This window comes from Haliotis cracherodii, unplaced genomic scaffold (genome assembly GCF_022045235.1).
Source record: "Haliotis cracherodii isolate W230 unplaced genomic scaffold, xgHalCrac1.p SCAF_5, whole genome shotgun sequence".
NCBI lineage: Eukaryota > Metazoa > Mollusca > Gastropoda > Lepetellida > Haliotidae > Haliotis > Haliotis cracherodii.
Genome location: NW_027266308.1, coordinates 66,703,043 through 66,726,073, shown reverse-complemented (window position 1 = coordinate 66,726,073; position 23,031 = coordinate 66,703,043). Strand labels below are relative to the sequence as shown.

The 23,031-nt window shown below is 44.2% G+C and overlaps 1 protein-coding gene and 1 pseudogene across 1 annotated transcript; both read right to left on the bottom strand.

Moving 5' to 3' along the window:
* Positions 1–7,841: 7,841 nt before the first annotated feature.
* LOC139443848 (uncharacterized protein F54H12.2-like) lies at positions 7,842–9,170 on the bottom strand. Its single transcript, XM_071224747.1, has one exon. It carries the CDS (start codon positions 9,168–9,170, stop codon positions 7,842–7,844), a length of 1,329 nt encoding a protein of 442 aa, XP_071080848.1.
* An 11,469-nt stretch (positions 9,171–20,639) lies between these two features.
* Positions 20,640–21,898, bottom strand: LOC139443847 (uncharacterized; annotated as a pseudogene).
* Between the last annotated feature and the right edge of the window lie 1,133 nt (positions 21,899–23,031).

Below are 23,031 nucleotides of genomic sequence, written 5' to 3'. Positions count from 1 at the left end.
TTGTCTTAAGCTTTACACTAACAATCCCAAAAGAATAATAACTCTATTATTACATCTTTGTGCCCTTTTCTTGTCCGCCAACAGGACAAACACGAGACTCGAGATTTGACCCTGATCCACAGATTCTCCATTCTTGTCAGTTCTTCGTGTAACACTGACACTAGTACTTCCCCTGATGAAGCTATTTATAGCTCAAATAAGAATATCAAATTGTCCTTTGTTCGATATCAATATATTCTTATAGTTATCGTCGATGCATTACTACACAATCGTCTATTGATTGTAATCAATACAGTGAGGTGAGGAGAAATGGTATTTAACGTCGCGCTCAAGATCTTTATTGCCGTGCGCCAGACAGGGTAACACCAAGTACCATCTTTTAATGTTTCTTGGTATGGCGCTGCCGGGGATCGAACACCGGACCCTCCGCTCTCCGGGGAACTAATAAACTAATAATCTTGGTGTGTCTTTGAAGGAAATTAAGTTACAATTTCCACGAGGAAATGAGTCTTCAGTGAATTCGTACGACCTTCTCGGGATTGTCTTCGCCAGAACTGTGTCTTTTAAAGCAGCTTTTACCACTCTGCAGAGTAAAGAGAGTAAAGCTATGAGAACATGATATAAGATCAAACGTTCTCATAAATCAAGTCACAATAGGGAATTGCATTGGTCATAGATTTGTCTGTGATGTGTCATAATTGGAATATCCTCCACATTTTTTGTAAGCTTTACTGGGGCCTTGAATCTTGATCAAACAGCTTCTCAGCAAGAGTCTTATGACGTTGCCTGAAGTACTTATAGAAACTGATCTTGACGATTATAGTAGGTTTTACCCTATTTCTCAATTTAAGGTGTTGGGCACGTTCGATCTGAACGGACTGTGAGTTGTCGAACTCTACAGTGATCTCCAGAAAAAACATGTTCTACAATTTCTGTATCATTCCAATGGTGAACCATGACTCCCACGTATGAGAAGGCTCCTCCGCTGTCTAACCTTGTTTCAAGTTTATGCAACTGTGCTGTTAGCTTCTTGTTAGCATGGTTCCCGTACCTCTGGTTCTTGGACCGGGGTTCAGCTCCATGTCCCCAAACAACTCAAGTCCACGGGGAATGAAGACCATAATACACATTCACCACCCTGATTCTCTCGGTTGATACACGTGTATTGCACTGTTCATATTACCTTAATAGGTAAAAAACAGCCAATGTGTGCCCTCCATGATGATAGTGTGTCTCCAATTGTTGTTGATTTGTATCAAGACTCGTGCGCAAGCGCGTGCTGCGTTGTCTGCACAAGGAGTTCGTGAGCCGTATTATGTGGCAAGGCTCAGGTATAGGAAAGTTCAGATTTTCTGTCACAAGTTTACATGTTTAATGATTCGCAAAAGTTCAGTTTCGTCCAGAATATATATATATATATATATATATATATATATATATATATATATATATATATATACTCCTGGGGTGCCCAGGAGACTTTAAGTTGAGCGCAGGTTGAAGGTTTTCACTGCATTTTCGGCTCGAAGCAAGAGCTCCAGTCCTGTCCTGTCTTTCCATGTTGACGCATCTTTTGGGATACTAGTGAAACATAATTCTCGCGTGTACATGTTTACATTCCGCCGACATGATTCAGTAAATTATATAAAAAATATTAATATAAAAAATCTATATATAAACCAGGAAAAATGGATTACCGCTGATCCACCAATTTTCCACAACATCCATAAATCTTTAATTGGATTATTTCAAAATTATGAAGCTAAACAAATTACATAGACTGTTTGTGTTCTAAAAAGTATTTTTTGTTGTCCTTTGTGTCCGAATAGTTTTTGTTATAACTGCTTGACTGCATTGTGTTTGCTGAGCAAATGTTAACTGACAGAAAGCTGCTTGCTTTAAAATGTTTTTCTACACGTTTATTTAATATTGCTTAATTAATTAAATGCTTAATGCAAGAGAAAAATGGAGCTCACAAGCATGACATAGATAAAACTTGTGGAATACATCTTTTGAAAGATTGTACGTGTTTGTAGATTGCTTGGCGCTTGGCATTGAGGGGATAAAACACGATCGAGTGGGGTCAGAGTCAGTGTCTTTATGATAATCCATAATAAACTGAGGCAGTATACCAGTGGCGGTGATTGTGTAATTAATGCCATGTGGATTCTGAAAGACTCAAAGGATTTGCTTGACTTTTTGAAATCTCGGAAAAGAACCAAGTTCCATTCTGTCAAACATTTAATTTTTCAACTTTGTAACCACTATCCCACATGATAAAAGTAAGACAAATATTAATTTCTTGATCCATGGAGCAATTGTTACAAAACGTGCTGAACACCGATACAGTTACGTATCTATATTCAGAGGTTGAGGATAATTTGTGAAAAATGAAAGCAAATGCCATCTGAAGTTTACTGAGAAAACTATATGTGAAATGTTAAACTTCCCCATTGATACCATCTACATTGTACGTAGAATTTTGGGGTAAGACATATAGGCAAGAAGAAGGCATCCCCAGTGGGCATCAATTTTGCTCCCCTTCTTGCGGATCTGTTTTTTTTATGCGTATGAATCATAATTTCTGTTGGATTCAAAACAAGGTAATTTGGCCGAGGAGTTTAACTTAAGCTTCGGGTATATCAATGATCCGATATCGTTCAATAAGCAGCGAATAGCCCAATTCTCTTCCACTTAACTAGAAATAACGGATATAAGCTTCACTATTTAGATCTTTGCATAAAGATTCAGAGTGACAAAACACTCCCCACAAGACTGTGTGACAAGAGCGATGACTTCAACTTTCTGAAAGTCAACTAAACCTTCATGTCGAGCAATATCCCAGCAGCTCCAACCTTTGGTGTTTACATTTCGCAACTTTTGAGATTCAATCGAGCATGCTTATTCTACCAAGATTTCAGAGAGCATCATTCAACCCTTGCTCAGAAATTGTTTAATCAAGACTACAACAAGCTACAACAAGCTTTTGAAACGTTCTATGGTAGACATGTGGAGGACATTTCCAAATTTGACTCATCAGTGACAAAAATTATGTCCGATGCAATTCTCTATTTTGACTTGTACCATATATTCCCATGTTTTTTTCCAGGTGATCAATGGACTTGCCATTGTATGTGTTCGTGATGGGTGCCACCGATGGGGCAGGATACGCTCACCTTTTCATTGCAGGATACGATACCTGGTATCATTGCTATTTGCTATTGATTTATAAACACATGCTCATGATATAGTGTTGCTTTAATTACACATTGTAGATCTGTATGTAGGGACTGGACGTGTCACGTCAGTGCAGGGGACGGTGAATGGGAATTTTGCAATGCAGACCTGTATTTAGCGAGCTGACTTTGGTATAAGTATGAGATGAACGAGAGAGGTGTTGCATAATATCCGCTCCATGCACAACATCAGGGGCCACAAAAACTTACTTCACGCTTCATGATTTATGACTACGAACAATTGTTTATGTAATATACACGTTATCCAAAGACCGATTAACTGTGCCACCATGGCTTTATAGTCAAGTAAGTTTTGAGTAAACCTTTACGCAATATAAGTACAACCTGTAGTGGCTTCATAAACACTGAAACACACACACACACACACACACACACACACACACACACACACACACACACACACACACACACACACACAATGGTAAGTGAGTGTGTCAATGGGTGTGTCATTGGGTAATTGTTTTTCTTAAAAGGAGGGCCAGTGATGTACAGTAAGGTGTGTTGTCATGTGAGATTCTCTCGTCTTATGTCAACACACATAATGCTGGTGTCATCGCTGGGCGTGGGACACTACATAATTGGTAGCGTTTAAACGAGTGAAAACGGTGTTGTCACAGCAGAATCTGACAGCGAGTGTTCTAAACACATAATCAATAGTTTCAACACACATGATACTGGTGTCATCACCTGTCGTGGGACACAATTTCACTTAAAAGAAAATCATCTCGGAATATTTTCTGCGTTTCTAAAGGTAGCGTTTAAACGATTGAAGTACATTGCTGCCACAGCAGAGACTGTAAACAGTGAGTGTTCGAAACCTGTATTCAACAGTTTAAAATCATGCAGTCAAGGTTGCTCTGTTTTCCTTTGGCAACACTTATAATACTGGTGTCATCGCTAGGCGTGGGACACGATTTCACTGAAAGGAAAATCAGCTCGGAATGCCTTCTGCATTTCAAAAGGTTGCGTCTCGTGAAGATCCGGGGTAGAATATGTCTTCAGTAACCCATGCTTGCCATAAAAAGCGTCTCTGCTTGTCGGAAGAGGCGACTACCGGGATTGGGCGGTCAGACTCGCATGTCATTGACCCCAAATGCGTAGATCGATGCTCATGATGTCAATCACTAGATTGTGTGATCGATAATCAAGCATGCTCTTTCTACCAAGATTTACGACTCTTGCTCAGAAGTTACAACATTTAAGGACTCGGGGTCTGATGGGATGGTGTAAATCCTGCTGGGAAAGCGTGCAGGTACCACAAGTATATTTAGTTGCTGGCAATCTATTGGTTGTATTTATATAAAGTAAGGATAAGAATTCATGGATGAACAAATTCTTTATCACAATTAAGAGCGACGTTTCTGTGTAGGTTCTAACACCGTTATCAAGCAATGGTGGTAACGGTGTTCGAACCTACACCAAAAACGTCGGGGAAACGTCGCTCTTAATTGTAATAAAGTTGTTCATCCATAAATTCATATCCTTACTTTGTACTCCAACTTCTAAATGCCTATAAAAGAACGTATTTATATTGTGTCTGTGAATAATAGTGTATGCTTTTAAGTGTTCTTGATCTAATTGTTGTATTGTCCTTCGCTGACAGGTAATTATACAGTTTGGGTATATTTATTGGTAGTATATTGCTTGTTCTCGTCACGATATGGCTGAAATATTACCGATGTGACGTCAAATTTTAACTTCCTCACTCACTCAACCACAATCCCTGATCCATATGATTTTCCTTTTCACCCAGCATTTACTGTAAAGCTATAACTCGAAATTAGGTCATGAATTTCCACAGCTTCAGAATCTCCATCTCATCTCATCTCGTCCCATTCTTACCGTTGGGGTGATCATAAGCTCACAAGGAATTTGAGGGGCTATTCATATGGGAGGAACCATTTCAAGAGTAAATTAAATGACGTGATGGTCGGACATAAATTTCAATCATTAAAACGCTGCCTTGCTGCCTTTTGAAACGCAGAATGTATTCTGATGGTAAGCTGTTTCACTTTTCAATCAGATCGTGTCTCACCACGAGATAACACCAGCATTATATGTCTTGACAAAGAGGAACATATCGAAGTTCTTGTATATTCACATTAATATCATACTAAAGATTCATAATAACGTTCAATGTTGATTATATGTTTTGGCCGCTCACTATTTATATGTTGTGCTGTGACAATACTTACCACCGAAATCGTATTTCTCACATGTAACTGTTGTTATATGGCAGTGTAATGTATTGCTGAATTATGTTGTAATTGTAATACATTGTTTCTGTTGAGATTTGGTAGACGGCCATAGCTTTAAGTTTTGACAGTGGATAGTTGTCAGGAATGAAGTACAGACAGACAGACAGTTTAGTCAGTAATTTAGGCATCAAGGCCCATAGTACAATGCAGATTGGATATCAACATTCGTCACGTGATGTACATGATTAGATTTTAAATCAAGTTCCACATTCCTCGTTATAGATACAGGAACAGCATGGATCATATCAGGATTTCCAGAGTTTAGCAGATTTATCATTAACTGACAGTCTATAAAAAATACCTTGCAACATGGGGAGAAATTTGTACCTTAAATGGAATTCCACAATTACGAGCGTGAGTAAGACATTGTATTCATTCTCTACTTCTCTGCATGAACAGTTTGTACAAATAGAGTTCACAATATCACCGTCTTTGGGCCTTCGATATACATTTACATTACATTTGTGCAATGAAGGAATGAGTGAGTGAGTGAGTGAAAATTATCGTCCCATCGGCAGTATTTCAGCCATATCGCGACGAAACAGTTATAATAATTACATTGTGATTTAATAAAAAGCTGTCAACGATGGACAGTAAGATAACTAGAATATCACAGGTTCAATTGTAAAACTAGTTGAGAACAGTTAAAACAATACATGTATAATCAACAAGACAATATAAAAATGGGCTATAGATCCCCAGTAGTTAAGCACATCGGTATGGAACCGCTCCTGGCTTCTGATTGGTCGAGAGGATCACGTGACCTCTGTGACGTCACTTCCGGTCACGTGACCTGCGCAGTGCATGATGGGACTTGCGTGCGCATCCAAGATGGCGGCACATCCGTTTCCGGTCACGTGACCTGCGCGTGCCTCCAAGATGGCGTCGCTTCCGTTTCCGGTGGCGTGCGCCTCCAAGAGGGCGTCGCTTCCGTTTCCGGTGGCGTGCGCCTCCAAGAGGGCGTCGCTTCCGTTTCCGGAGGCGCACGCCTCCAAGAGGGCGTCGCTTCCGTTTCCGGAGGCGCGCGCCTCCAAGAGGGCGTCACTTCCGTGTCCGGTGGCGCACGCCTCCAAGAGGGCGTTGCCTCCGTTTCCGGGGAGGAGTAGGGGAAAACCCGGAGAAGCGCCCGTCAAAGGTGAACGGGATCGACATGGAAAGAAGCGCGTCAAACATCGTTTGTGGTGGTGGTGGTTGTTGTGGTTCTAAACATAGACGGGGATGGCGGTGGTGGAGGGAGGGAGGGAGGGTGGTGGTGGTGGTGGTGGTGGTGAAGGGAGGGAGGGAGGGAGGGAGGGAGGAGGAGACGGGTTCATGGTGTGGGTGGGAGGGTCGTCAAAGCAAAGGAGGAAAGTTGTCTTTCGGGAGAGATGGCGATCCTGTTTTGTTTTTCTTCATCCTACAGACCACACAACACGACTATGGGTTCAACTTTTTTTAATCCCCCGCTCACATGAACCAACACAACAAAACAAAAGTCACAGGATTAGGGGCGTCCCTGTGACTTTTGTGAACATGAACGTATGTACACGTATGTGAACGTATGTGAACGTATGTACAGTTTGAAAAAAAGAAGAACTTTTGCCACTTTGATAGTGAACGTATGTACATTCCTAAAACGCAGTGAACGTATGTACACTCCTCAATCAGGAATGTTGACAGTCAGGTGATCGTAGGTTCAGTGAACAAGTGTCAGGTCAATAAGGGCAGAAAGGTTGGTTCTTTTGATGTAGCGTACGCGTCTGGGCACTCAGTCGAAAGGCTGGCATCTCATCCACAGGAACGGAGGTAGACACTTTGGTATGAAACCATGCTAATACCATGGCATCATTCTTGGTGGTGTCCTTCCAGTCCAACGTATCTAACACTTGATTAAAAGTCCACCCACGCACGCGATAGGTCAGCATGTAGAGACAGTACACCCCACACAACGTGCTGTATCCATGTTGTAAGGGGCGTGTATTCCATCGTTGTTGAATCTGACCCATGCGATTCAAAGTCTCTTTAAACAGGGGTAATGAATACAGTCTATAGCTATCCATCATTTCCACGGATCCAGGAGCTGGACGATAGATGCTCACCCAGTGTGTGCCAGGTTGATCGCTTAAATCCGTGTTGATCACGTAGGCTTTGGGGTAAAAGGGGTCATCCTGTTGCCATCCCAGTCTGGCAAAGTCATCTCTGGCCAGGGTGCCCCGGTAGATGGCATGAAGTGGTTCGTCATCAGCCACGAGGGCTTCTAAATCCAAGGTGCTCAACCGGAGTGGTTCATCCATGGTTCCTTGTAGGAGGAGAAAAAGTGTGGCATGACCGTCTGTCGCTGCTCTTTTTATACCATCATCGCATTCCGGAAACGATCTATTTCCAGAACATTTTCGTATTCCTCATAGCAGATGAGGGTGGCTGGGTCCTCGAGAGCTTGTCCAAACTGGATTTCCAAAGCCAGCTTGCCAGTGTGTCGAGGGTAGTTGATGCCTTCATCAGCGCCAAGGTCTGGGGTGAGATCCACCACCCACAAGGTGTAACCTTGAGTGAAGGCCTTGGGAGTCAGTTCGCAGGTCTCAGGTCGCCATAGCTGCCCCGTATTTCGGAACAGATTCATGTAGACTTGTTTCAAATTGGCGCTGTTGTTGCTGAAGTCGCTTTTTATTTCCGTGCCATGGACTTCCTGGCCGTTGACTTTGAGCTTCATCATGGTGACATGATTGTGTTTGAAGTTGTACGGATTCTTCTCTTTGCTTCCTACGTAGGCACTATTGTCCACCAGTCCCAGGACCACGCGTTTTGGTAATTGGCCACCGATGAGGTGATCCTTGTGAAAGTCCCTACCGCCTCTCGGGATGTCATGGGCAGTCACATGCACACGTGAAAGGGGATACTTGGCAGTCACCCCAGCGTTCAGACTGGACACGTGTGTTTCTCGGACAGCAGGATCGATGTTGAGCTGACGCACATAGAATTCGGCTTTGGTCAGCGCTAGTTTGTAGGCACCATCAGCAGCACACATGAAGAAGAACTCATCGGGACTTCGTAACAATTCCAGTTTCATAGGGACACCATCCAGCAGATAACGGTCTTGAAGAAACAGGTCACAGTGTAGACGGCCTGTAAGTTCCACTTCTTTGGTGGGTACGATAAGATCGCGTCGCGTTCTGACACCTGTGTTTCTTGTGTTCGCATCTGCATCAGGATTGAAGACATCCATTTTACCAGCATCGTCGGTGAACCATCCAGGACATCGAAGGTGAGATGTTTTGGCTCCTGTACCATAACTCAGAAGGGTTTCCAAGTAGGCTCTGTAAGGGTAAGTGCCCATGGAGGGTGTGATCTCCAACTGATTGTGTCCTACTTGCAGCCGCACTTCGCGAAACAGGGAATGCATCACATTGTTGACTGTCGATACGGGGTTATCCGCTAGAACGGTATCCGTGCCATCATCTTTCGTCACGCGTAGACATACTCTCAGGTAGCACTGTTTCAAATCAATGTAAGCGTTCACGGGATTGGAAATGTTAAACTGGAGTGGTCCTGCTACAGAGGGTGGTGCCAAGGGACTATAGCGAATCCACTGACCCTCTTGCACAGAGGTGGACACAGGGGGTACAGTAAAGAGATCCAACTGGGCCTTTGAACATTCGCAAGCATCTCGGCGCATCATGATGATGGATGTTTCACCCTTTTCTCTGCCTTGAAGGACGTCTGGTCAGGTTGAAAGTCTGATGAGGACTGACCTTTAAACCGTTTTTCTTTATCTTTTACGCTGTTTGTGGTGGGTGGTGGTGGTGGTGGTTGGGACGACTTTACGGCTTTTAGGGGGTCTCGGCTCCTCACGTTCCTCCAAGACATCCATCAGGGCTGCTGTGCCGCGATGTTTCAAACTCTCTGACCATTTGCGTTTGCCTCCAACCACATCACTCACCAACCCAGGCAGGATCTTTTTACCCATCTTGAGCACCGATGTTCCGGCAGATTTAAGGAAAGGCAACGCCATCTTCAAGATACCTCCAAGACCACTGCCACGTTGCTGATAACGTCCTTTGTATACTTTGATACCACTCCCACGCTGGCCAAACTGTCCTCGATTCATCTGGTGTGCCATTGCGTGTCCCAACATGTTGTTTTCTGCGTTAGTAGCGGCGTCTGAAGTGAAGTGTCACGATGGCTTTCCCCATTTGAAATGGCACGGGTCGCCCTGTGTCGTCCATGATATAGAGTTTAATACCGTCAAAGGAACCATGACGCAACCCAAGGTAGTGAATGTGCTGAGGGCTTTTAATCACCACACTGTCTTGCATCATCTTCTTTGACACAGGCACGTAGATCAGCAAGGGAGCCATCGTATTGCCCACAATTTGATCTTCGACCAGGTTGGTGTAAATGTACACAGTATCGAATCCTGACAGATGATGTGCTTTTGTGTCACCTGTGATTTCCACATAGCCACCGGTCATGGGAGTAGCCCCCACTTGCCAATGGGCCAAGGCAGTCAAGGGAACGGCCGTCTCTGTGTAGGTTTTATAGTCCTCCTCACTGAGGAGCGGTAGTTGAACAAATCCGAGCATTCTCGAGAGTGGACTTGGCATGATCACTTCCGTGGAATAGAGTGGTCCACCAGTATTTCCCATGAGAGGATGATTGATTGCTACTTCTTGAGGGGCTTGGAATCGCACCTTTCCATCTTCAAGCATGTCAAATCGAAGACTATCTGCGGGATACTTGACATCAATGACAAACCGTCTTCCATCACTTTGGACGCTGTCTGAGGGCTGTTCTTTCAAGACATCCGTAATATGTTCCTGAATCAAACGGTTGAGGGTTTTCACCAAATCTTCAGATGAATAGACCCCTTTGTCGATAGGAATCTTCTTGCTTTCATAATGGACGACACCATACTGTGGCTGTGGTATAGCGCTCCCTGCGCTTTCATACACAAGGGTGTCTTTTTTCAGTTTGAGGTTCAGCGCAAACCAGTCAAAGGGTGGGGCGACGTTGTACCATGTCATCGGAAAGTGAACTTCGCTGACGCCCACCTCCCACTGTTGACGGTCCAGATGCAGAGGATAAGGCAACTTGATTTCATACGCATTGACGGTGTTGTTTGGATAGATGTCCATGGAGGCATCACTGGGCAGGGTCATGTAAAAGTCTTGTTTCGAAAAAAAGGTGGCAGCCATGATGACGTGAGTTAGGGTAGAAAACTCTGGGTGGATGAGGTATCAAGTTGAAGTCTTCTGGTGGACGGGGTCGTCGTGGGTATGCCTGGTGAGGCGGCCAAGGTGGGTGGTGGAAGTATGTATCCCAAACAACTGGAGAGCAGGGCTGTCCACAACTGTTTCTCTCCGTGATCCAAGGCCAACTGTACCATGCTCATGATGATCACGCCATATATCACAATGATCTGAGCAAAAAACACGACTTCACTGCGGGGTAACGTCATGCCAAAACAACACCAAGGTGAGTGTCGGCGCTGGTGATGACGAGGTGCAGCAGCAAGGGGTGGTTCATCAGTACCCACGGATGCTGAGAGGCTTCTCTGCAGAGGTGATGACGGTGGTGGTGGTGGTGGTTGCGGTTCTGTCATCGCGTGTGTCCACCCTCTGAATGAGTCTGAGAGACAGCATGCTCCTTATTTTATCTGTAAATGATCTGCAGGGATCCACGAATTAAAACTGGCAGGGTAACCAGTCCATTTCACCAAGACCTCTTCTTGACCCTGTTTCGGTCCTGGACGTCTTTTTAGCACGCGATCCACGGCATACACATCGTCTGTTTTCAAGATGGGTTGTATTTCTTCAGGGTAAAAAGTTCCTTGGAGGACTTCACCATGATCATCTTTGATCCGATACACAGGTGGTGTTCTCCCTGTCACCAACCGGTCCACCGTAAACAGTTCGGTGGTCCAGTTGGGGAGATAACCTTTCTCAAAGGTGCCTTTGGTTTTGTTCAGACGTACACGGGTGCCCGGCAGTAAAAGAGAGGGGGATCTTGTCTTGGGGGACGACAGTCTTTGAGCTGTTATTTTCTTTTTGCGCTGAAGCCGTTGTTGTTGTTGTTGTTTTTCCTCCATGTAGTCTAACACCCGAATTTCTGACGGGGGATCTCCTGGGAGGACGTCCACAGGTCGCTGGCCAATGGTCCGATGCACACGACGGTTGTAAGACTTGATCAACTGGGGTAAGACTTTCAAATAGTGTCTGGTCCCATGCTGTGTAAAGTATCGCCACATTTTATTTTTCAGAGTCCTTTGAAACCGTTCCACCACGGCTGCTTTCGTTTCAGGATTTTGACTGGTGTAGAAATGAATGCCATGCTTCGTCATGAGAGCCTGGAAAGGACGGTTGACAAATTCTCTGCCTTTGTCTGTTTGCAATTGAGCAGGGAGTCGATCTTTGGCTTGTTGCATCAACAAGGTTTGAAAACCTTCTGTCAAAGCAGAACTGCTCTTGGCCTTCAGGGGTTGCACCCATGCCATCTTTGAAAACACATCGATCACGCACAGCAGATATTTGAATCCTTCGTTGTCGTCTTGAAAGGCAATCATGTCACTCAAGTCTGCTTGCCACAGTTCATCGACCCCTCCCACGTGATAGTGGTCTCTGGGAAAGGAGCGTCTGGCTGGTTTGTGCAAGGTGTAGGTACTTTTGGTTTGCAACCAACGCTTGATTTGACTTTGCGATGGCTTGGTTTTCTTCTTGCTTTTACTGGTTCTTGCATCTTGAGCGTGGATGCGTGCTGCTTTCCACAAAGGTCGCCAGCCTCCAAAACTTGCAGGATGTTCAGGATGAAAGTAGGTTTTTTCCAACCAGGCCGTCCAAAGGGAAGTAGGAAATCCTTTGTTTTGTTTCCCTGCAGCAGCAGCAGAGGGAAGAATGCTCTGTCGCGTCTTGGCCTGTCGCTTCATTTCTCTCAGACTGATGCCACTTCCTACATGAATGGCCTTTTTATAGAGAAGGGGAGAGATTTATTTGTTTTTCTTAGGTGGTGCTAAAGGGTATCCATGAACCTCGCCTGTTGATGACTCTGTCCTGTTTGGTATCAGATGGAGGTGGAGTCATCAACCATGGGGTTGACATCACATCTTTTTCTTCCTCCACTGGTGGATCCAGTTGCCACGAAGGAGGTGGGGGTGGGATCTCATCTTCTTCCGCTTGTGGATCCAGCTGCCGCCTCCTTCTTCTTCTTCTTCTCTCTTTGTGACTTTGCGGGGAGAACGTGGGGAGGGAGAACTGGGTTATGGGTGTTTCTGGTGTGGCATGAGGATGGTGTTGCTGCTCCTGCTGTTGCTTCTGCATCCATTGCCATCGTTGAGGATTTCCAATTATTTCATGAGGGACATGACTGTTGGTGACTCAAAATGGTCCAACCTGCAGGTCCCTCTTTGGTTTTCCGGTGACACACTAAATCGTTGATCAAGTCCACCATGTGTGTGCCAGGGACAGGTTTCCCTTCCACGGTCAGGGTTCCCTCTGGAGTCCAACTCAAGTCGGGATTGTTTTGAATCCTTGTCATCAAATTCATGGCTTTACTTGACATGGCTTTAGGAACACTCATGACCACTTCGTCTATCACTTGTTGAGGAGGGGCAGGTCTACCTGTGGTGTCCATTGTTGATGGTGATGACGGTGGTAGTGGTGGTGTCACTTTGGGTTGTAGTGGTTTGATGGTGTTGTTGTTGCTGTTGTGGTTGTTGTTGTTGTGCTGTTGGCGCTGCAACTCTAGCATGTGTTGCAACAGTTGGTTGTATTCTTGTTCCCGCATGTGAAAAGGCTGCTGTGACCTCTGCATCAACGCGTCCATCTCTTCCAAATTTTGGAGACGTTTCTTTTCCAAGAGAGGGGTATGAAGTGTCTGACGATGACGTTGTTTGGTGGCTTGTAGACTTTGCCATGTGTCTTCAGACACCAACACCATCTTGCGTGCGTACTTCATGGTGACACACCACACACTGATCCCAACCTTCCTGGTGTCAGACCATTTATTACATTCCTCCAAACAACGAGGCTAGGGCAGAACCAATAAGAGGTATGAGTCCTCCTAATTTCCTCCTCCATGTTGAAGAAGTTTACGTTTCTTGCTTAGAGGTACTTGTTTTTTCATGAGCGTATTCAAGACTTTACCGTGTCGTTGCAAGTTTTGACGTTGCGTCGTGGTCATGGGAATATTGCCTGCATACAAGTTCACCACACATTCACAAAGGGCACGGATGAGATCGGTAGGAGCATGTTTGAGAATGGCTTTGCGCATCGCTGGAGCGGCAGCACACAAATGACACAGAGCGTGTTTCTGTTTCCTGAGGCACTGAGACATCTTTCTTGCATGGAGGTGTTAGTCTGAATGAGTCACCTGATCTGCAGCTTCTCTCTTTTATCAGGCAGTGGCAGGAGGGAGTTGCAACTGTTGATCTGACTTCTTGGACTTTCTTTGGGTCCGCATGTGCACCAATCGTCTGAGAGCATCAGCTTGATATGCTTTCATGACATTTTCATGAGCCTTTACTTTTGGCTTAGTAGTCATCGTTGTTGTTGTTGTTGTAGGCCGGTGGCGTCTGGTGTTACCCTGTTTGAGGAGTGGTGCTTGAAGATAATTTTGCCATTGCAACAGAATGCGTGTCAAGACCCCTGCAAGTGTTCCACTACCACTGCGTTGCATCAGGTAGTCAAGACGTTCATCCATAGGCAGACGTGGATTGACAATTTTAGCCAGGGTATCATTATGTCTCTGCAACCACGTCTTATGTTGAGCTTTCAATGGGATGTGTCCTGCTCTCAGGTTCCGCACGACAATCGCAAACCACTGCAAAAGACGATTTCTTCCTTTGACGGCAAGGGTTGTCGCATCCCTTGTCGGAAAAATAGACGGTCTCTTGTCTTTTTTCTTCCTTTGTGGGGTGTCCTGCTGCTGCAGACGTTGAAAGCGTTGAAGATCGAGTGGGGGTGAGGGTGCTGGTGAGGAAGGCCGTTGTTGTTCCTGACGATGCTTGTTCAAGGGTACCATCGAAGAGGAAGACGGACCTGGCGTGGACTTCTGTTGCTGCTGCTGCTGCTGTTGCTGTTGCAGAGGTTGAAAGCGTTGAAGATCATGTGGTGACGAGGGTGGCGAAGGTGCTGATGATGTTGAAGGACGTGGTGATGGGTGCTGCTGACGATGTATGTTCACGGGTACCATTGAAGAGGGAGACGATCCTGGAGGTGAAGGAGTCTTGTGAAATACAGAGGTCACAAGTCCCTGTAGCGATGAGGGGGAGACCATACTGTCATAGACATCATTCACCATCTCTTTGTCTTTGTTCTTTCCCTTCGTAGGATGAACCTGTTTCCGTCTTTGCCCCATGATGGATGTAGGTCAACTGAAGGAAGGTCTGAGGGTTCACCTCCTTTTATGAAAGTCTCTTCATCTCATAGGATCGGCACATACACGAGGGGTAATTCGGATCTCGAAAACAGGCGGGCGCGTACGCGATGGTCTTGCAACATGGTGGGCTTCAAGTCCAAGAACAGGTAAGTGTAAGGCTCTCGGGTAGCGTCTTCATAGACTTCACGCAGAAAAGGAACTTTGCCTGGAAACACCTGGCGAGCCAGACTGTCGATCTGCGATGCATCTCTCGGATTTTTAAAGAGGACCATGTAGTGAGCATTCAGAGTGATGGTGCGATGTTGCGGTGATTGAGCAAACAAGTTCTGAGTGAGATACAGCACAGATGTGTTTCGGTGATGACTTTTCTTGGTGAACCATCGCAGTACTTCGGTTTCTTCTTCTTTTGTATTGTCCCCCAGCAAATCATCGATGACCAGCCAATGTGGGGCCACCCCTTTTTCGGGCAAGGCACGATCCGCTTCTTTCATGCTGTGGACAAACTCAAGAGCGACCCCTAAGCGGTCTGCCATCTCTTCCAGTTCATGATGAAGCGGTTGCCATTCGCTGTACACCCACACGATGCGATGGGGTGACGTATCCAACACCTCGGGGCGATGCATCTGCTCCATACATGATTTCACAAAGGAACTTTTTCCTGATCCCGTGGGTCCCGCAATGAACATTGTAAAAGGATGGCGTAGGGTCAAAGGGCTGGTCATGACCTCTTCATCATCATGTGATGCCATCCTGTGTTCTGGCTGACTGACACCAGGCAACTGATCCTTTCAAGCATGACCTTTCTCTTTTATCTGTTATTTTTTTCTTCCTATCTCTCCCATGACCCATACAATTTCTTATGAAAAAAAGAAACACAACGGTCGGTCCGATTTAGAAAACCAGGGGCTAAGACCAACTGTCGGAAAGAACCCATCAGTACGATGCGTTTTCGACCAATCAGGAAGCAGGGTGTCAGTGCCTCTCCTATAAAAAGAGCGAAGCCACGCACACCGTCACAGTCGAGCACTGAAGGAGAGATCAACCATGTCGTCTCGATGCAACTGTCTGACGTGCCAGACCAACAGTCAACAATGCCAGCGGAGGATGAAAGTCTATTCGTGGACAATAGTGGGCTACCCACGGGGTGAATCGGAGACGATCCTATCGCAGAGCCCACACTGGTTTAAGAACAAGTCTGAGGCTATGTCAGCATTACAACAAACTATTCAACGCGGAATTGACATACCTGACTGTTGGGGTGGCCCGTATTATTATCTAGTATCGAGATCAAGGAAAGTAATGTAATCAAGGAGACAACCCTTGTCCAGCTTGTTTCCAGTTTGTTTTCCAACGGCCCTTTTCAGGGCCACCCATCTCTCCCGAAAGACAACTTTCCTCCTTTGCTTTGACGACCCTCCCACCCACACCATGAACCCGTCTCCTCCTCCCTCCCTCCCTCCCTCCCTTCACCACCACCACCACCACACTCCCTCCCTCCCTCCACCACCGCCATCCCCGTCTATGTTTAGAACCACAACAACCACCACCACCACCACAAACGATGTTTGACGCGCTTCTTTCCATGTCGATCCCGTTCACCTTTGACGGGCGCTTCTCCGGGTTTTCCCCTACTCCTCCCCGGAAACGGAAGCGACGCCCTCTTGGAGGCGTGCGCCTCCGGAAACGGAAGCGACGCCCTCTTGGAGGCGCACGCCACCGGAAACGGAAGCGACGCCCTCTTGGAGGCGCACGCCACCGGAAACGGAAGCGACGCCATCTTGGAGGCACGCGCAGGTCACGTGACCGGAAACGGATGTGCCGCCATCTTGGATGCGCACGCAAGTCCCATCATGCACTGCGCAGGTCACGTGACCGGAAGTGACGTCACAGAGGTCACGTGATCCTCTCGACCAATCAGAAGCCAGGAGCGGTTCCATACCGATGTGCTTAACTACTATCCCCAGCAACCAAAGATGAAGGAATGAAGTACTATCTGATGTAAACAGTGGTGTGGAATTTATTTTGATGCTTTTGGAGTCAAGTGTTATCTGGAATCTTCTGGAACAGCTGTAGACTGTAATTCAGCATGGTATGGAACTTTTTAGAAGGTGTTTAGACTATATAAGTGGGCAAGGGAATGCCTCTCTCATCTCACATTATATCCCAACCAGCAGTAAGATCACGTTTTCTTCCTGGATATCCAGCATCAGCTCATTTTGGGAGGTTGACCACTGCTAGGTGAATATTATCATCACTGACTGTATTATATTGCATACTACCATTGTCATTTCCACTGCTACTATATGAATTATATCACATATTAGTTAAATGATGTGTCCTGATACTTCTCGTTACACATTTGTGGTTTTGCAAACTAAAATAAGGACCAAATATAGAACGTTAACGACAGGGAATAACCAGGTTATCTGTTGAAACAGATTCTATTTGGCGTAATATGCAAAATAGCTATCAAATTACATAACTGGATCAGTGAAAAGTGACGACACTAGGTGATCGCGAAAAGGGTAGGCATGTCCTGCCGTAATAGACACTTTGAAGGCCAAGCTGTTTTCGCCCACATAAATATATATATATATATATATATTAGAATTGATATAAAATGAGTTAAAGTAGGTGTCATGTTACTTGAAGACATACCTTAATGTATTTGCAAAACTGTTCAGCGCCTTACATTTGCTGAATTAAGTTCCAAATGAGTTGAATAATATGTCATTGTACTTGTAGACACACATTTATGTATTTGCAAAACAACTTGGGCAAAACTTTTAATGACGTTATAAAGTAGTTGAATTTAGCCTGCCACTGCATTATAAATAACGTGAGATTTCAGGAGACCTTTACAAATATGGTGTGGCAAATTCATAAAAAAATCACCTATGCCCTTGGGGCACAGGAAAACGTGTAGCTTGTTTTATATACTAATCTTGCTGCTTTGCTTTATCACAGAAGTCAGATTGCAGGATACGCTCATCTTTTCGCGAAAACCTGGTATCATTACTATTTGATAGTGATTCATAAGCACATGCTTTTTGTAGAGATTTCTATTGGCTATGGAAAAGGTTTTGTCGCTTCATTTATAAAAAAAACTTAGTTGACAAAAGGTTTGATGTTTTACTGCGGTGCTTTGCGTTATGTTCTCTTCTCCATGTGCATTATATTTATGTCTTTATGTTCTAAGAGGCTCCTAACTGGGTAACCAATTCTAATTACACATAGAGTGAAGTTGGATTTAAAGTTTATTTAACAGAAAAAAGAACAACAGGGTCAAAATCCTTCTCTACTTATCTATAACTTGTGTAATTTTCCCCCTTATCTACGTATGCAAACCAATTCAACCTTCTTACTTAAACGTGTTCTTTTAACTACCCCTCTAACTCTCAAAAGTAAAACGTCTATAACGTCAATACTACTCTAATTTCCCCCCACCCATACCTCCTAATCTAATATCCCAACGAAAGCCCTATAATAAATAACAAATGACCCTGATTCAGGACGCGTGAGCCGACTGTATCTTACCAGATACTGGTGAGTGACGACTGACGATTCCTTACCCAGGGTAGGTTTATACAGCCAACACGCGACCATGTGACCAGGAAAACGGACAGAACCAATGAACACACTCCTTACATCTTGGCTCTCCCAATCATGTCTTCCGCCTAGCCGAACATGTAAAAAGCGTGTCACGTCTTCCCAGCCACTACGCCCGCGTGGGCATAAGCTTCTATATAAAGGACTACAAAGATAGGTACTACGTCAGCCGTTCAACTCCCCTTCAACTAACCCACCCACTACGTTCTTAAATATGTATTTTTACCCACAATAATTCCCAGTCGACCACATTCCACCCCCCCCCCCCACCCCCACCCACCCAAGGCAAAGTTTCCCTTTTTGCACCCTTCAAAAATACAAAAACAAAAAATATAGAAAAACCTGTAGGTTATATCAAAAATAGATAACAAAAAAAAGGATTTAGGCCCATACAATATCATCGAAATTCAAAAAATGCGACAATGCAAACATGCTCAATCACTTGAGACCAGACATTCCATAGGAGCCCGTACAGTAAACTGTTGTGATGGAGACCTGCCTCGTCCTGGACCTTGTTTACAGCCTGCACACAAGTCACAAGATTTCAACCATCTTTAAATGTCCTTGGACATTCGTGGCCAAAAAAATCTGTTTTTGATGGATAGTTTTTTTCATAGTTTTTTCTTGGCCAAAGTGACCAGCTGTACATGAAGTATGCAAATATTCAAAAATTGATGTACATACAGCTGTTGGTGCTACCAACTGTAAACGAGAGCCGAAAATATCAGATTCTAACTTGCGACACAACAGCCTATTCTCCAGCCTAAGATCTTGCCATTGCCCCCATAGCATCTTTGCATCTGAACTCCAATCTATGATTTCTGAGGCTGCCCACTATCAACCGACAACAACTTCTGTACCTGACCTATGCCAATGTCAGCTAATTGCCAATCGAGCAACTCATCCCGAGACACTTTTTCCACTTTAATTTTCCCAGGACCCTGCCCATTAATCTCTCGAAAGTAGCTGGAGCGTAAGTGAGTCCAAGCGGCATGACATTGAACTGATGGAGTCTGACATGAGTAGCGAAAGCGGTTTTATGCTTATCTTTCAGATCTATTTTGACTTGCCAAAATCCGCTAGCTATGACAAGGGTACTAAACCAATGACAACCACCTAACGTTTTTCATAAGTGTTTCATCTATTTGGGGCAAAGGATAGGCATCTCGTAAAGTGACGTCATTCAATTTCCTAAAACCAATACAGAACCTGCAGGATTCATTTTTCTTGGTTTCTAGACAAATGTGAGCAGACCAAGGACTACTACTAGGCTCTAAAATGTTCTGTTGCAGCATCTTGTCAATTTCCTCCTCGACTAACTGTTTCTTAGTTAAAGGAACCCTCCTAGCAGGTAATTTGATAGAAATTGCCCCACCAGCATTTATGGTATGTGTAATCTCATCCATCTATCCTAACAAACCATCTTCACTGATGAAAACATCCTGAAATTCTCCCACTAAATGAGAAACAGACTGTTTTTGGCTTTCTGAAAGATCAGTGGAACAGTGATCAACTAGTGACTGCAAGTGACTTGGTAAGCCCTGGCTTTCAGCATAAACAGCGGTAACAACATCCTCACAAGCAACCATGCCAACTGTGCCCATTACTGATGAGCTATCTTTGGTTACCCGCTTGCTATTCATATTCAGCACTGAAATGACAACTACATCCTTGTCAGGTTGGACTAGACTCCTAGCCACAAAATTCCCTTGTTTCTCCAATAATTGTTTGGCTCAACGAAACGCGAATCAACACCAAATGAACCATCAACAGTACATTTGATTAATTTCTCAGAATTATCATCCTGTAAACTCAGTTTCAGAACATCTTCTTGTGAGATAATCGAGACTGGAGACACAGTATCTAACAACAGTCTTGAGGTAACATCTTTCAATATCTATATACAAACATTTCTGAGGCTTTGAAGGACGCAAAACAACTTTCTCCCATGGACTAGACATACCAGTCCGTGTTGACGAAGATGACTTCATCGGTTCCCCTACACCTGATGCTGACAAAGATAACCTCTCCCCCACCCCAACTCCATGGAGTAAAGATTGCTTCACCAAGGGATCTGCACTATTCCCTACCAACTTAGGTAAAATTACCTGCATTCCAACATCACCAGTTAAAATAGGTTTTTCTTTCACTTCAGGTGAAGATAACTTCACCGGAACTGCATCTTCACATTGCCTACCCATCAGCCCAACATTGGCTGAAATCCCAGCCTCAATCTCAGCCTCATCTAGTTTCCCAATTCAGGTTTATTGGTAACAGAAGTATCCGGTAAACCCACCTTCGATAAGTAAGGACACCTATCACGAAAATGACCTGGTTGCAGGCATAGCAGGTATTGGGACTAACACTACGTAAGCTACGTTTGAAATTTCAAGATGATCAACTTTGCAACTGCCTCAAGCATCACCCCAGTACCACCAACTGGTTGAACAGTTTGATTGATTCCTGCTACCCTGTCTATAGTTTCACGTTTCTTTTTCCTGCTATCATCGACAGCTTCAAACTCTGTGGCGTATGAAATAGCATTTCCAAGTGTTTGGGGATGTACAAATGTGACATGTTTCCTCATGTCAAAGCTATGCAGGCCAGTTAAGAACTGATCAAGTAAATGTACCTCTAGTGATGAATAAGTGCTGGTAGGGTAAGCTAAATTTACTAATCTACGGAGCTGATACCCATCATCTGAAACTGTTTCGTCATGACCTTGTGGACGATTTCGGAATTCACTTCTATGGGCTACATTACGGATTCTGGGTTGAAACGCACTCAATGCACTTTTGACCGCCTGATAACTATTAAGGTGTCCTGATGTAAGATTACCCAAAGTTTTTGTGCTGCGCCTCTCAAACACATACTAAGTTGTTGAGCCTTTTCATACTCGGTCAACCCATTCCCTGTTCAAAATGAACAATACAATCTTGCCAATCACATGACGTCCCGTCAAATTTTTCAGAGCTAACTTCCCGATGAGAAACCCCATTTTTCTCAAATTCTGACAAAACAGTGCCAGCTGTATTTAATGGCCTTGCTTTATCAAAATCTCTGGGGCTCGGAAAATCAACACTTGACCTATCCTGTGGTATTTCTGGTGAACTTAAATGAACAGAACGGCCACCCGTCATGATGCCATCTGGTAAAGAGTGACCCAACAACCGATAATCAACGTTCAGGTGCATTATAGCTTGACCCCAAATATGTATCCCTGCCAGCCTGTCCACTCCTTAAACCGACAGCATATCCTACATAAGGTAGAGGTGTAGACGTACGATACGTGTTTTGCCGAGGCGGTGGTAACTCACTTGTCAAATCGATAAGTGGTTCCTGTGGATTAACACCGACACTACCAAGAAAATTATCATCATCAGTCACAGACAAAACTGACCAATTTAAACCTAAAACTTCAGTCATATTTTCACTTGAATTTTAGAAGCAGACTATAACTAGATCCTGGTCTCCTGGTCTTGGCACCAAATCTGTAATAGGCACCCTCTAAGGGTTGTAAAAGGCGCCCAGTGACAGCAGAACTATAAAAATAGTTGACAAAAGGTATGATGTTTTACTGCGGTGCTTTGTGTTGTGTTCTCTTCTTCATGTGCAGTATCCTTATGTCCTTATGTTCTAGGAGGCTCCTGACCAATTCTAATTATAGATAAAACACAAAGAGTGAAGTTGGATTTAAAATCTATTTAACAGAAAAAATAACAACAGGGTCAAAATCCTTTTCTACTTATCTATAACCTACGTAATTTTTCCCCTTCCCTACCTACGTAAACCAATTCAACCTTCTTACTTGTTCTTTAAACCCACCTTCTAACATAACTCCCAAAGTAAAACGACTATAAAACAAACCTATTCAGTGCTACTCTATTTTTTCCCCACCAATTCCTCTTAATCTAATATCCCAACAAGAGCCCTATTATAAATAATAAATGATCCTGATTCAGGACGCGGGAGCCGACTGTATCTTACCAGATACGGGTGACTGACAACTGACGATTCCCTACCCAGGGTAGGCTTATAAAGCTTTTTTGGTCCAGTACAATATTTAATCATATGCAGAATGTATGCAAAACACAAGTCAAAGATTTTATTCAGTGTTCTATGGAAATGTATTTTTTTAACAATAATTGTGTGTCTTATTGTTTATGGTTGAGATTTTATAGACGCTCATTACATTGTTTGGACAGTGATCAGTCATCAGAATGTTACTTTATTTAGGTCCACGTGTGGTGTGTAAATTGCTGGTCCGATATCCCGCGGACGGTAATACTATGTTATAGAAACATATGGAATGTTCTGTAATGTCCTAGATTTGCTAGACTGATGAGGGCACGGAAAAGAAACTTCCAGTAGCTTGCTAGGCTGTATAGGTATCTTCATCGCTTTGGAACCAGCTTACATATGAGGATCGCTCATCTGGGATTCCCTACCTTGCCCATCTTAGAAGCTTGACCACTGCCGCAGCTGGGTGAGTATGAATTAGAATCTGACTTTAGCTATCACCACTGTACTTTTTGTATTTGATACTGACCACTGCCATC

Bases quoted from the DNA above. Each gene is read 5' to 3' on its own strand.
- LOC139443848 (XM_071224747.1), bottom strand. From the start codon at position 9,170: ATGATGCGCCGAGATGCTTGCGAATGTTCAAAGGCCCAGTTGGATCTC.